The 14,613-nt window shown below is 50.2% G+C and overlaps 3 protein-coding genes across 3 annotated transcripts; 2 read left to right on the forward strand and 1 right to left on the reverse strand.

Moving 5' to 3' along the window:
• Positions 1-1,773: 1,773 nt before the first annotated feature.
• Positions 1,774-2,499, reverse strand: BO97DRAFT_356295 (uncharacterized protein; the record flags this gene model as incomplete). The annotated part of the gene is made up of 1 exon (XM_025692167.1): positions 1,774-2,499. A coding segment is annotated over one exon (726 nt), but the record flags the coding sequence as incomplete, so codon positions are not given.
• Positions 2,500-3,942: 1,443 nt separating this feature from the next.
• On the forward strand, positions 3,943-5,138 carry BO97DRAFT_400002 (RBM8 family RNA-binding protein). Its single transcript, XM_025694271.1, has 3 exons — positions 3,943-4,284; positions 4,419-4,979; positions 5,046-5,138. Exons 1-2 carry the CDS (start codon positions 4,027-4,029, stop codon positions 4,650-4,652), a joined length of 492 nt encoding a protein of 163 aa, XP_025546690.1. The 5' UTR covers positions 3,943-4,026; the 3' UTR covers positions 4,653-4,979; positions 5,046-5,138.
• Positions 5,139-5,980: 842 nt separating this feature from the next.
• Positions 5,981-7,843, forward strand: BO97DRAFT_400003 (putative glycosyl hydrolase; the record flags this gene model as incomplete). The annotated part of the gene is made up of 2 exons (XM_025694272.1): positions 5,981-7,635; positions 7,732-7,843. The coding sequence occupies 2 exons, from the start codon at positions 5,981-5,983 to the stop codon at positions 7,841-7,843; spliced, it is 1,767 nt and encodes a 588-aa protein (XP_025546691.1).
• Between the last annotated feature and the right edge of the window lie 6,770 nt (positions 7,844-14,613).

Consider the following 14,613-nt stretch of genomic DNA (forward strand, 5'->3'; position numbering starts at 1 on the left):
AGAATTAAGGAAAGACAACGCATGTACGGAAATGAGAAGGGCGATTATTCCCAGGGAAGAAGGACTGGTCGAGAAGAGAATAGACAGTCTTGATGGAAATCCGAATCAGAAGCAATGCCACCCCTTAAAAGAGTCGACGTTAACGGACAAGGCTAAGGCCTGGGGACATTGGGATCGGGAGGATGATACAGAGTCCAGAGTTTGAGTGGCTGACCTCAAACAAATTCAGCATAGGGATAGACCGATACCCCTCGATGATTATGGTTCAAAGGGGAAAGCAACTTGCATATTGTCCGGGAGGAGGAACTACCGACACTGAACTTGGAGCAATTACTCATGATTTGGCCGGAAATCGAAAAGGACAACCGTCTAGAAGCCCTTATTTTGGATGGTAGGGCATATCAGCATGTGCTTCGAAGGGCCGCGACATTTGTATCAGCTGTTCCAGTTCTCGCTCGTTTCGACGGTAGCATGCAGGCAATACTCCGGATGCACGAACAAGCGCAAACATTTCGCGGGGAAATGACCGATGCAGAGGCGATCTCTTGGTCCTGACTTCTGCTGTAAGCCGTGTTCAGACGCAAGTAAATGTGATTGGCTCATTGTCCAGGAGAGGGAGCGATCGCAGTCCTTGCCATATGCAAGGGTTATCCCCAGCCGCCGTGCAACAACAGTCGATCATGGCCGAAAACGCACTTGCAGCCCGGTATGCGGTTACTTGCAGCTCACACGATCCTTCAATAACGGATTAAGGAATGCTCGCCGTGAGGAGGAAGAGAGACCGAGAGCGACGGCACTCATGTTCACAACGACTTTCTCAATGCGTTTTAATCCGGAACGGCGTGCCGCCATCCACCACACGGTCTTTGAAGTCGGCAGAACTCCTTAGTTATCTCTTATATTCTCATTTCATCTAGCACTGACAAGAATATAGGTAAGGGACAGATCGAACACTTTGTCTTACCTGAAAAGTTTGGCACCAGCGCTTATAATTCGAGGGTCAGACATCAGAACCTTCTATCCAATGTTCTCAGCAGGATGACTTCGAGAATAAATAGAGATGTCAATTGAAGGAGTACGATACGGAGCTCCTCCGTTCGATCCAGGAGATAGAGAGCCCATTAAGAAACGTTTCTAGCAAGAAGGTAGGGTAGATGTGGTCACCTATACTAAGTGTCTATGCAAGGGGAACGGACGGATTAGTGTTTGTACTTTTTCGCCTCCATGCTCCGAGCCGAATTGACAAGCTTAGCACGAATGAATCAGAAGACTGATTGTTCTTCAAGTGAGATGGGAGGCTTGTTAAAGTGAGGCTTCTATCGGGTCAGTAGCTTCAACGCTGCGGACTATTTGATCAAGAATGCAGGTAACTAAGCTTATACCGATCACGATCTTTCATGCTTAGTTCCTCATACTCACATTAGTTTATTATTTTTTAACATGCCATCCATATCATGAAAAGATCCGTCGGAATTAAAAAGACATAGATATGCTCCCACCGGAAACACCTGCGCTAAGCTCCCGGAGGTTTGCCGTTGCAAAGATCGGGACGAAGACCTGAACACCTTATGTGAGCCGAAATTTTGGATGCGTTTGCATGCTTTCGAGCTGAGCTCTATGACCTTGCTCATTCAAAAGCCATTGCATGAAGCAACAAGCATCGCAAGCCGTAAGACGTCTGCACCCCCTCTTTATCTCACTGCATTGCCTTCGTGTTGCTGAGTAGAGATTAGACGATGCGCAACGCCCACGCAGGCTACAAGCCCCTAACAGCTATCCGGAGAGTCTGTCCTTATACTCTCGTGGGGTGAAAGGGGATGAGCTGTGAATGAAGGCCATAAGGTGGACCTCATATGCCTGATTGATACGCTCAATCTTTTCCGCGTCGTTCACACCAACCTTGTACTGCGCTGAGACAGGATCCTGGCGGCGGACCTTATCCGGCCCCTTTTCCTTCCTCGCTTTGATCTCCTTCCTGATCGCGCGCACATTCAAGCCTCCAACACGTGGGGTCATCATCATTTCGGCCATATGGCAATAGTTCTCAGCGCTGATCTGCTTGAACGTCTTGAGGATCAGGGCCACGGTCTTCCAGCGCTTGCATCGTCTCTCGGGCATGCGGATCTGGAGATATTTCTCGGGCCAGCGACACTCGTAGAAATCCTCGAAGAGACGCATGTAGGGCGGACTCGCGAAGAAGCCGCGCACTTTCTCCTTCACGATCATCTTGCTGCCTCTCACGGCGGAGGCAGTGCGTCCGATCCGCAGCGTGAGGACGAGGGAGTGGTCGGATAGGCCCTCGAGGTTGATGAATTGCACGTTCTTGGCTTTGATGATCAGGCCGATGTCCAGAGATACGCGGCGGTTGAGAGGATTGGGGTAGTGCTCGTTGATGAACATGTGGTTGCTGACCGCGTCGAAGGCCACATCGAGCTGGGCGTTCTCCCGATGCAACTCGCGGATCTGGCCTGGTTCAGGGCCGCAGAGGATGGCTTCGAGCTTTGGAAAGCGTATAGGATATTTGAAGTGGCAGCCGCAGTCTGGGTCGTCGCTACTCGAGAGATGAAGCTGTCAGATTCAAGGCTTTTCCCTCGTGGTGAAGCGAGGACTTTTACCATGGAGTGTTTGCTATGGATACACGCTTGGTCTGGTCGTCTTCTGCAGTCGGTATCTCGGGCGCACGAGGGTGAAGTGCATGAAAGTACTCCATGGTGGGCTGGGGTGGCTTTTGCTTAGGCTTGTGTTGAGACTTGTCTGTGAATGACACGACACGAGCTCTGTGAGGATGTGTGCATGCGAGAACGAAGAGAGGGGAGGAGGACTATTTTAGAAGCAATAGTCGGTGTTCGATTATCGACGTGTTGATGCTGTGCATTCACTGAGCATCACTGGCTGTCTACACTGGGAACACTTCTCGGGGGTGATTTGGGTTGTCAACACAACATGGCTCAGGTTTCACTTCACTTCGAGATCCTACTCTACAACTCAGACATGAGCTCCAACCAAAGCACTGCATTTGGATGAAGAGCAGAATTGGTGAGAGTTGCCAGTGCCATACCACATGCCATGTTTATCTAGATACCTAGAATCCTAGCACTAATAGAACTATGCTATCGCGTTCGTAGAGATTCGATCCATGTTATCAACCTCTCAGTCGCCGCTGTTGTATCCTGAGATAGAGTCAAATGAAAATACCTGACATGTCGAATATACTGGTTACTTGGGTGACTTCTCAGCTCTAGATTGCCTTCATATGGTGATTTATAGTCCTGGGACCTGATCAAAACTGCAGTTCGAGACTTAGCAAGCCGCGCTCAGCACATTGATATACGAGACTAAGTATCTGAGATAACTCTGTACCTTGAATCAGGCCCCAGCATCTCTCATACAAGGGAATCCAATTTTCCAGATATTGCAAGGGACATGTGGAGAGTGGATACATCTAGTGATGGTCACTAATTAGATTTGAATTGCGAACTAGCACTACGCTTACAGGTTGCAAAAGACTAAGATAGCGGCTACCGGGCTCTAATAGGCTCTAATAGGCTCTGGTAAAAATAATATGAGGCCCGGGGGGGCTACTTATCATTGGGGATGTATACTACTATGACTCTGTGCAATATGTGGTGCGTGGCTGTCGTGTTAATGATTAGCTTTTCTACGTTATCACATACATACAATACTATTGTCAAGCTTTGAGTCCCAACTCTCTGATTGAGAACCGCTCAACAACACAGCCAGACTCACTCGTATCCTCACAAGAAGAGAATTAATCGGGCCTGAACGCCAAATGCAACCGTGCTTTTTCACCACCTATCAAACTGGTAGCATGGAAAGATGTTAGTGCCGGGCAGTCACTTTGGCTTGGACGTCAGTCAGATTACATAAGCACACCGCAAAGCTTCGCAAGATCCGATCGCAAGCCCGAACGTGGAACTACCTGTCCGACCATTGCTCCTCCTCAAAGCACCTACCTGAAAGCTACTTCTCCCCGTGGCATCCAGCTGCTACTCTCATATCGTCACCATGTCTACAGAAATGGAAGTCGACCCGCCGGTGTTGCAACAAGAAGAGGAAGAAGCTCCCGCGCAGTCAAGCAATGGTAGCCACGATCCGAGAACACAGGCGAACGCCGTCGCAGTACGCAGTATCGAGGGATGGATTATCATCGTGACCAACATCCACGAAGAGGCCTCCGAGGAAGACGTTACAGATCTGTTCGCCGAGTACGGAGAAATCAAGAACTTCAGTTTGAACTTGGACCGCCGGACGGGTTACGTCAAGGTCGGTTATGATCCCTTAGCTTCCACCCGGCTCGATAGCGCTCGGCTGCGAAGATTTGCTGCCTCTTGCCTATTCAATACGATTTTCCCTATCTTCCCTCTGATGTGAGATATTGACTGCTTGTGGCTCTATAGGGGTATGCCTTGATCGAGTACTCAACCCTCCCCGAAGCATCGGAAGCCATCAAAGCCTTGAACGGCTCCAAATTGCTGGATCAAACCATCTCTGTCGATTTCGCATTCGTTAGGCCACCTCCCTCGAACAAAGGCAAGGGTGGAGGACACAGAGGCGGACGGGGTGGTGGAAGAAACCGCAGCAGAAGCCGTGAGAGGAGCCGCAGCCCTGGAGCCGAGGATGCACGGGACTAAGCCCGTCGTGATATCGGTGTGTTGAGAGAGTATCTTCTATTCGATTCATCTCTCAGGCTATGCGTGCGCCGGAACCTTGGTCTACGCTTGCTCCAAAACCCCTCCAGTATTGGAATTCTGCTTTTCTGCGCTTGCACTACAATAAGGATCGCTGGCTGTTGAGGATTGTCCAAACTCGAGATACTAGAAGCTGGCTCAACTAGATTGCCTAAGGGGCCGGGAAGCAGGACAAAGCCGGCATTGTCTCCTGAAACGTTCATGTTATGCGCGTCGCCTGACGGAGACATCACAGGAGATCTGCCGGCGTCATGAGGTTTCGACGATATGGTATGTGCTACAACTTTCTGGTCCGTCCCGTTCATGCTTCGTGACTGTCATCTAACGTCCCAGCAGAAACATCCAGCCTGAATGCATGATGTTACAGAGCTAGATATCCCGTTATGTCTACTAGCGTTTATTTAATCTTTATGTGTCGGTTGAGCCCACCGAATACGAGTGTCGCGTGGCATTACAATGCTTGTAGCACCTTTCAACCAGAATGCTTCTGCTCATCTTGTTGATTTGCATGAAAGGCGCCATTCATCCACGAGACCGATGAATACCACGGATCCTTGTAAGCACTCTCCGGCTAATTGGTAAATGATCATCGGATAAGTAGATGCGGGGGAAAAGGCACCAGGCACCGGGACAAACGAAGCGATCAGAAGATCGTCGGGGTTCCGGGGGTTGGTCGAGTTAGGTTTGAATGGTATGCGACCAGAAGCAGGGCGCGTGATACAAAACCTACCAAGATGGAACTGCAAGAAAGAACAAGACAGCGAAAGAGTTGCAACTTACTGGGCAGCAAGAGCCGTGGAAAGAAATGGAGCTCATTCCAAGGTAGGATTAGTTAAGCCCGCCGAGACAGACTCCTTCCTTCCCTCTCTTTCCCTTCCTTCCCTTCCCCGCACAACGCCGGATCTTCCAATCTATCTATCTATCAATCAATCAATCATCGTCATCACCACCATCTTCGCTTGAACCTAACCGGGTTCCTCCTTCCCTTCCTCATGACACGTACTGGGCAGCATTGAGCGCTTGATCATGTCTCATTTGATCATCTTTTCACTCTCCATGCTTCCCATCAATCCCCGCGTCTCTGAATAACTATTTTTAATCAAAAAGAGAGTTGTCATACCGTCTTATCTCCCCACTGCTGCTGCTGCTGCTGCTGCTGCTGCCGCCGCTCTACGACGGCTCCCTCCCCTCCCTTGGTTACCCAGCCGTTCGCAAAGCCGATCCCAACCCTACGGATCCGGGGTAAATACAATTAGAACAGAATTACAATCATGCAAGCATTTCTGGTCATTCTTAGATTTCTCTGCCTGCTCCTAACCCTGTCTGAGACCAATGCGCTGGCGTTGCGGTCGCAGGACGTCCTTGCGCCATTCGCTCTGAACGCACAGATTCCGCTCGAGGAGCCAAATGTACCGTCAGAGCAGCTCCCCCTGCCTGCCCCGGATTCGCCTCTCGAGTCCAGCGAGAGCATCAGCCGCACATTGCACGACCTGCTCGATGCTCTCAATGTGATGCAGGACGCTTACTTCGAACTGTGGCAAGGCACTTGGCCGTCCAGTATCGATTGGACTGCGGCCGTGCTCGGCACCCATGTCTCGGCCACACTCTCCTCGCTGACGTCCACCGCCGTAACGCTGGATGATATCGAAGATTGGCAGCGATCGACGAAGAGCGGCCTGTATGAATTGGGTTCGGAGAACTTGATCAACCACTTCTTCGATCAGACGTCGGCGTTCTACTTCGGCGAGAATGCCATCTCCCTGCGCGGTCAGGCCTTTGATGATATGCTGTGGGTAGTCCTGGGTTGGCTGGAAAACATAAAGTTTCAGGTCTTACACTCTGATCTGCATTATGACGACCCGTTTTCGCCCAACTCCACTGCGAAGCTACGCTGGCACGGAACTCAGTTTCGATCCCCGGCGGCACATCGAGCACGTGTATTTTACGGCCTCGCGTCGGGGGGATGGGACGAGTTTCTTTGTGGTGGTGGAATGATTTGGAGCCCTTACTTGTCTCCCTACAAGAATGCCATCACGAACGAATTATATATCTCGGCGAGCATTGGGATGTACCTGTATTTCCCGGGTGACAAGATTGATTCTCCCTTTGTGGCAGGAATCGTGGACGACGAGAACTGGTCAGATGGTTATCCCCATAACCCGGCTCACCTGCAAGCCGCTGTTGAGGGCTATGCCTGGCTCAATTCCTCTAACATGACCGCGAGCAATGGGCTCTATGGCGACGGCTTCCATATAAGTGGCTGGGAAAGCGACGATCGACCCGGCACGCGCAAGTGCGATGTCCTCAACACTATGGTATATACCTACAACCAGGGAGTGATCCTTAGCGGGCTAAGGGGGCTCTGGTTGGCAACTGCCTTGCAACAATACCTGTATGACGGCCACCGACTCGTCCTGAATGTGATGAAGGCCACCGGATGGCCCAAGAGGGACAGTCACCAGTGGCAAGGTCTCGGCCGCGGCGGCGTTCTGGAGGAAGCGTGCGACTCCTCCGCAAGTTGCTCTCAGAATAGTCATACGTTCAAGGGTATCTTCTTCCACCACCTGGCGGATTTTTGTCGGCCTATTCGGCCGCAAGAGCTGCGATTCTTGGCCAGTGCGAACCAGACCGATGAGGAAGGAGAGGGCTGGCAGTATGTGTACGAGTGGCACCAGGCTCGTTGTCGCGCATATCGACCGTGGATCGAGCATAATGCGAACGCGGCTCTTGTGACCCGGAACAGCGACGGCAAGTTTGGCATGTGGTGGGGAAACCAGTCCCGCGCGTCCGGCAGCACTATCATGGACGAAAGTCCCCTGCCGCTTGGGGCGATCGACTATGAGAATTATGGGGCGCGGGATGAGGGATCCGAAGCGCTGACGGGACTCTTGCGAAGTCGTGAATCGCGGACAGTCGCCGATGAGAAGTCCGGCTCTGCCTTCGGAGAGCAACCCTACGGTTGGGGGCGTGCATCCGGGTGGTCACGCTCTGCAGTAGAACAGCCAGACGTGATCGAGCAGAGCAAGCATGATGCCAACGATCGGGGCCGAGGACGCACTGTCGAGACGCAGTCAGGGGGCATCGCGGTGTTGCGGGCACTCTACCAGTGGAAGAGCTCACCGTCTCTAGCATGATTAAGGAGCCTGCTTAGGTCATTATGTATAAATTAGCGATTATACTTATGTTAGGGGCCGTTATAGACATGGGGCATTGGCGCCTGGTGGCAAGGCACCTGCGTCACCCGATGCTGTAGCCGTGCATGCATACGATTTTTGATCCCACAAATTCCCAAACGAGTGTAGGCTCTTTGAATCATACATCATACATCATATTCCATGGCAGATTGCCAGAAGGGGGCGAAGGAAAGCTTTGGCTCACCGCGGCTAACCCCTTTGCCTCCCCCCGTATATGCCGGCCCCATCTGACCGACAGAACGACACTTAGTGGTATAACGTGAGATCGTCCCTGGGAAGTGAAGTGTGAGCCGGCACACGGCAGTCATCACAGGAAAGAAACGAGCTGGGGAGATCATGTGTAATCAGCAGACAGACCGGACGAAGATCTGCATTATGAACTCTCTGAAATGATGTAAGCCAGACGGGAATTGAATCTTTTTTGTTTTTGAGACGTTCTCCCCGAAGGATCATGATCCGCAAGTTCGTTCGGTCGGTAGTTGGGCAAGGCAGGCAACAAAGTCAGCGTAACCTTGATTACAGTAGTTATGATGCTGATGATGCTGACTTCAGAGACTCACGGGACTCGCATCCCCTTCCTTCATTTCTCATGTCTTCATCCTGTGCCCGCTTTCTGCCTTATACGGTTTGTTCGGTATGTACTGTACTACTATCAAACAAAACTACGGCTTGCAATTCCGTTCCCGTCCAAATTAATTAAATTGAACAGGGAGGGAGGGAGAGAGGGCGTTTAATTCGGTTACTCGGCAGATTCCGTAATTTCTCCTTTTTTTGGACTCTCCCTCCCCAGTCTCAACCTAATTGTGGTTAACTATTGTGGTTTTTGAGAACAGTCTAATACCTTCTAAATTCCTTCCTTTCATCCCCCTCCCTCAGTCCCACTAGATACGATAACTTGACAATGATGATGATGATGACGACGACGACGCCGCCGCCCTCCCCTGAGTGACCCATCTCAGTACTAGGGAGGATATTATACTTCCCGAGCGGTGCCATTATAACCCCTAGTACTCCGGTACGTAGCACTTAGTACTAACTACCACTAAATCAATAAAATCGGGGCGCCGCTCCGGCAACGGAGTAAGCCGAGGGTCCATTTTTCACATGGGGGGGTTTTTTTTTCCTTTTCTTTTGGAGGAGGAGGAGATATATACTAGACCGGTGATGTGATGGTGGCTTGGTTGGTTGGTGATTTGACTCGATTGGGCTGTTTCTAGTTTCTAGTTTTCACTTTCTAGGAGTAGTAGAGTATAGTAGGCGGGGGCACGAACCCCGTTGCCACGTTTTCTCTTTGTTTGAGTAGGAGTACGGAGTACGGAGTAGGGCTTTAGATTAAGTATACTCCGTGGTTGTAGTGGGGTTGTATGGATGATTGGAGGGAGGGGGGTGTTGTTGGAAAGGGTGCTTCGGATGATGGAATAGTTATTTGTTGGGTTTGCTGCGTTTGGCTGTTGCTGTTGTTGTTGTTGTTGTTGTACCACACGTAGGAAGAAGCTGTGTTTCTGTGCTTGCTAGACTGGAGAGAAACCTAGAAGAGAAGAAGTCAAGGGGTTGTATATTACATTCTACTGCGTATGGATATCCGGGGCTGTGGAAACGGGTTCCAGGAAGGATCGGGGATGGGGACGGGGGGGGGGCTTCTAATCTCATTCTGGAAGGGTTCGTTCGAGTCTTGGGGGAAAGACGGGAGCGTGGTCTCTGTTTGAAGGATTCTGAATTTGAGATTTGATATACTCGATACTCAAATAGGGAGGTTTCGATTGGATTACGGCCCCTCCCTGCTCAGGGGAGGGAAGGGGTGTAGTTTGTGTGTTTGATTCTCTTCTTCCGCAGTTGGTGGTGTTCTCACTGGTGTATAGCTAAGAGCGAAAAGCCACGGTGATTAGATATCCTGTCCCAACACCCCTCGTGGCAGTGAGTGGTATATCTCACAGCAGTAGGATATAGTTCAAATTGAACCAGAATTTTCTAATCTGTGGATATACTCCGAATCTCCGAATATCGATCCAAGGGTCAACAAGCGGAAATAAGATTATGGTTCGTCCTTCTCTACCAAATAACAGCCAGCGGTGGTAGGACTCGTAGAACCGGCGAGTCAGGAACCCCAAACGATATTTTGTTTTCCTTTTTTTTTTTTTTTGTTGCTGGGTCCTCACATCTAACGGCTTGGGCTGAAAGCCACCATGCAGGTTTTCTGGAGGGGAGGTGGACTAGGTGAAAAAAAGAGGGACAGGGAGGGAGGAGGGGGAGGGGTGGGATTGGATTTGTCTCTTTCAGTAGTTCGAGTGGGTTACTTGGAAAACAATAGTTTTTAGTGTTTTTCATATTTGCCCTTCTTCTGGCAAATCAAAGATTGAAGAGAAATGCTGGGTTCGGAAATGGGGACCCTTGTTTTTTCTGCTACTATGATTTGATTGATTGATTCATAGATTGATTGATTGATTGATTGAGGGGCCCGGGGGGGGGGGAGGGGGGGCTTGTGCCTGAGCTCTACTTCTCTTCTTTCTTGTTTCGTTTTTCCTTGTTGCTGCTGCCAGGTGGGTTGTTGAATATGCACCTTTGATTGAATGACAGGAAGGTAGATTGAATCAGTAGATACCAGAAAAAGTGTGTGAACGATGAACGGTGAACGGTGAGCAGTGCAAGGGTTTGTGATCTGGGAAATGTTGCATATCTGCCAGGGAAAAAATCCCCCAAGCTCGAAGAGGGTGGGTTGCTACTGCTAGGTTGGTGGTTGGTACCTGGCTATCTATCACCAACTACTGGACTAGTTTACCTGATTTTGCTTGGTAGGTTGGTAGGTGCTTACTGTACCTGAGAACAAGTATCGGTCGGGGCTTGGTAGCCTGGTAGGCAATAACGATAGCCAAGAGGGTGTACGTACCACGACTGGACTCCGTTTGCCTACGCTGGTAGCAGAGCGCGGAAAAAAAAAAGGGGAGCAGCCGAGGAAGGTGGATTGTGGATAGCTTGATGGGGTCCAAGCACTAGGTGATGGACACGGAGGGAGACGATTGATCCTTTTCTTCCACGCCCAGTAGTACTAGTCGCCCCCTCTAAAATCGACTGTGATGAATGACAGTCTGTGATGAATGATGACAGTGGCTCTGAAATTGACCTTCTGCTCCGCCTCGTGTATGTAAGTCTAAGGACTGTGTGCCGTGCGAGATTGGAAATGAGGAGGCGGAGGCGGCAAGAGTTATGCGCCGATCAGGATTTTCGGTAGGAAATCCATCCAATATCAAGTGACAGTTGATCATGAATCCCTGAACCACCAGCCAAATAATCATTGCTGGCAGCCTGGCACATCTTAGTCATCGTTCTATTGAACAGGAGAGAAAGGAAGGCTTGCTCGCACTTGGCGGTAATAGCGGAGAATCGCAGTTCAGCCACTACCCGATCGCAGATCGGCAGTTCTGTTCTTTATCATCACTCGCCTAGGAAAGTATGTAACGGGGGGCCAGCATCGTGGACAGGCGCTTTAGCTTGCTCGTTGTTCGGTCAGCGCGACCAGGGGGTGTGAGAGGATGATGGAAAGTTCGCTGTCGGGTGATTTCATCGCTGTTTCAACTGGCGATGGGACAGGTGTATCCGGTACTCGCCTGGTACTTGCCCTCTGACTGAAGGAGTAAGGAATGAATGGGGTCAGTATGCTATGCTGTCCTATATCAGCCATGCATTTGTTCCTGAATCATAGTGGAAGGATCCGGTGGATACTATCAAATGTCTCGCACTGAGAATAAGGCTAGCAGCCACTTCTGCCCTACATTGTTGGCGCAAAGAGGCAGGTACACCGTGGACAATGAATCTATCATCGACATTAACAACCACCCTATAATAACAATAACAATGACAACTTCACCAGCAACAAGAACAACAACATCATCATCATTACCACCATCATCATCATCGGAGAAGGATGGAATGGGCCGGTGGAGCAAGAAAGCAGTCACGCGGTCAGTCAGTTGTGTGTACCCTTACTTAGTACATCACGGGAAGGTTGGTATGGTATGGTAAACTCAAGGCTTGACCGGAAGACCCCCTCTTGGGATGAATGTCTTTCCTTCCTTCATGCTCTTCTCGGGATTTCCTCGCTTGTCTCGGTTTCATCTGTTCTCTTTAGGTAAAAAGGCTGACCATTTTTGAGCAGAGGATTGATCTTGCTGACTTTCTTCACGTTTGAGACAGCAGCAGCAGTGGCGGCGGCGGCAGCAGCAGCAGGAAGTGGTAGTCTAGCATAGAAGCAGCAGCATGCGAAAGAATTCAGATTCCATGCCGACCGCTAGTTAAACAAGCATTGTGTTTTCTCCTTTGGGTCTTAGAAGATAGAGACGGATAGAGACAACAGCGAGACAGCCCCATCGACATTCCCCATTGCCTGATGGCGGAGAGGTGTGCAAGTACTGTATGTGTGTACATTTAGCCCATAGTCATACTACATACAACCATCCCTATAGTCCAGTCACATACCCAAGCCAATCCAGTATGCTACTATGATTTACTATACGCACGCGCGCAGTGCATCGGACGACGAAGGGCAAAGTGGCTGAGTCAAAGTGTACGAGGAGTTGCGAGTCCACTGGGAACGGTAGGGAATCGATCGCAGTATAGCTAGTAATAGTCCCATGATCTCTTATTCTCTTCCGGGTCCTTTCCATAGTCAGGTCTTCCCTCAGAAAGAGGAATGGAGAGAAGGGGAGAGTGTAAGTATGTAAACCTAGGGAGTGTGTGTGTGTGTGTGCGCGCGCGCGCGCGACTGCATGCACTGATGCGGGGGTTCAAGGAACACCTGCCACTGGCTGGCGGCGGGTTGCTGGTCTGCTGTGTTCAACTTCAACCTCAGATCACTGCCCCCGGGTTTACTACTATTCAGAGCAGTACTCCCAATTCCTTACGAGGATCAAACTGCCAAGGATCTCCGAGTTATTTGCTCCTAAGATCCTAATCTCTTCCTACTACGATCCCTGTCAGGTCGGCCTTCTCTCGTCTGATTACTGTTTCGAAGGGACCCGTTCCGAGGCAGGAGTCAAGCTCGTGGTGACAAGAAGGAGAAGAAAACCGGGTTATCGTATCAAGCAAAGCAGACGCGTTGTTGTTCCTTCGAGTATGTTTTAGTGTCCCAGAAGACCCAACCAAGCAAGATTATCGCCCTGTGAAAATGAGCATGAAAGACAAAAAAGCAAAGTGAACTAAAGTAGCCGCCGGGGAACGTTCCGGGCGTCGTCCGTTGAGTTGGGGCTCATGTATGTCTGTATGTAACTAACCCAACTAACTTGCTGCAGCGCCTTGCTGCAAATTCGCCACGATTGTACTAGCGGTCGAAAGGCTGAGATGCGATCTGTTAGGTGCTGAAGGATTTATTGATAGATAATAATCAGAATAATTTGCCCCCCCCCCTCTCTCCTCTTCCACTTGCCTCCTCCCCCTCCTTTGCTCCCCTCTATTATGACTCTGCTTCAGTGACGTTGATCGGTTTCAGTCCTCCACCAGATAGATAGGGAGGATACTACTAGAATGGGTCGATCGGAGATATTGGACAGCCTCAGCTGAAGCGAATCCTCTGGAATCCGTCCCTCGCGTACTTTGTCCACATTTTCCTTTGAGTCGGAACCAGTAGGGATAGAAAGGAAGAGAAAAGAAAAAAACAAAAGTACCAACAGGCCCTGACCGAAAGAACAAATCATTTGAAGGATTAAGAAAAGGTCGTGACAAGAGACAGGTCCAATAAGAAGACCTCCCATGACGTGCTCACCCGTCATCATCGCTGGGTGGCATTTTCATTCATTCCTTCTGGGTTTCTCCCGAACATTGAACCATGGTGGCCGACGGTCAGCGCCGCAAGGGTCAAAAGGGACACAGAGAGAAGAAGCAATAAGCGATAGGAAGACAAAGTGCAACAGTGAGAGAGACTGAGTATGGGCTGCCCCCAGTGGTTTCCTCCAAGCTCTTTTCCATGGTCGGGCGTTGATTTTCTATTGATGTCTAAATCCCACTAATATGGGTCATTTACCGTGCAACCACTGAGAGAGCTCTTCCTTCCAGTCTACTGTATCGAACCCATGTGCAAGCACGGACAGAGGAGAAATTAAGTGATGACCGTTGCTACAATCCCTGTCTTCGAGAATTCACACACAAACACACGCGTACAGCAGATGTGCTGTGTCTATCTCCCTAGCTATCTACTGTATCTGTTTATCTATCGATCCCATCTAACTCACTATCTTACCCCATACATACTCAGGGGATCCCAGCTAATCAAAGGACCAGTTTCGTCACTTTAGCAACGCTGTGATTTGATCTTCAAGAGACACATGTTCCCTGGTGGTTCTTTGGATCGGCGGCTTTGCACATCCTTGCCCAGTTTTCCACTCTGCCTCCTCACTCGTTGGTTGCTCCCGGCCATGATCCGTCAGAAGATGTCGAACCCGCGGGAATGGATCGTCCTGCCCCAGCCGTTGATGCTGCTGGTGGAGTTTAAGCAACCCAGAGGGAGTAAACTCCGTCGCCAATCGATCACTGGCAGTCGAGGATTTTTTTTTGGCTGCACGTCCGGTGGGTGGATGTACTCAGTATGTACTGTCTGATAGTATAAGACTTGACCAGCTGGTGGGCTTGCGGGTTGCCGACCCAACTGGACAACTTGCTAGGAAGACAATGGATTGTCGCACCGTCGAAGGGCGCGCAGTTTGATTGCCATCATTAACCCCCCC

This window comes from Aspergillus homomorphus, assembly GCF_003184865.1.
Source record: "Aspergillus homomorphus CBS 101889 unplaced genomic scaffold BO97scaffold_64, whole genome shotgun sequence".
Taxonomy (NCBI): domain Eukaryota; kingdom Fungi; phylum Ascomycota; class Eurotiomycetes; order Eurotiales; family Aspergillaceae; genus Aspergillus; species Aspergillus homomorphus.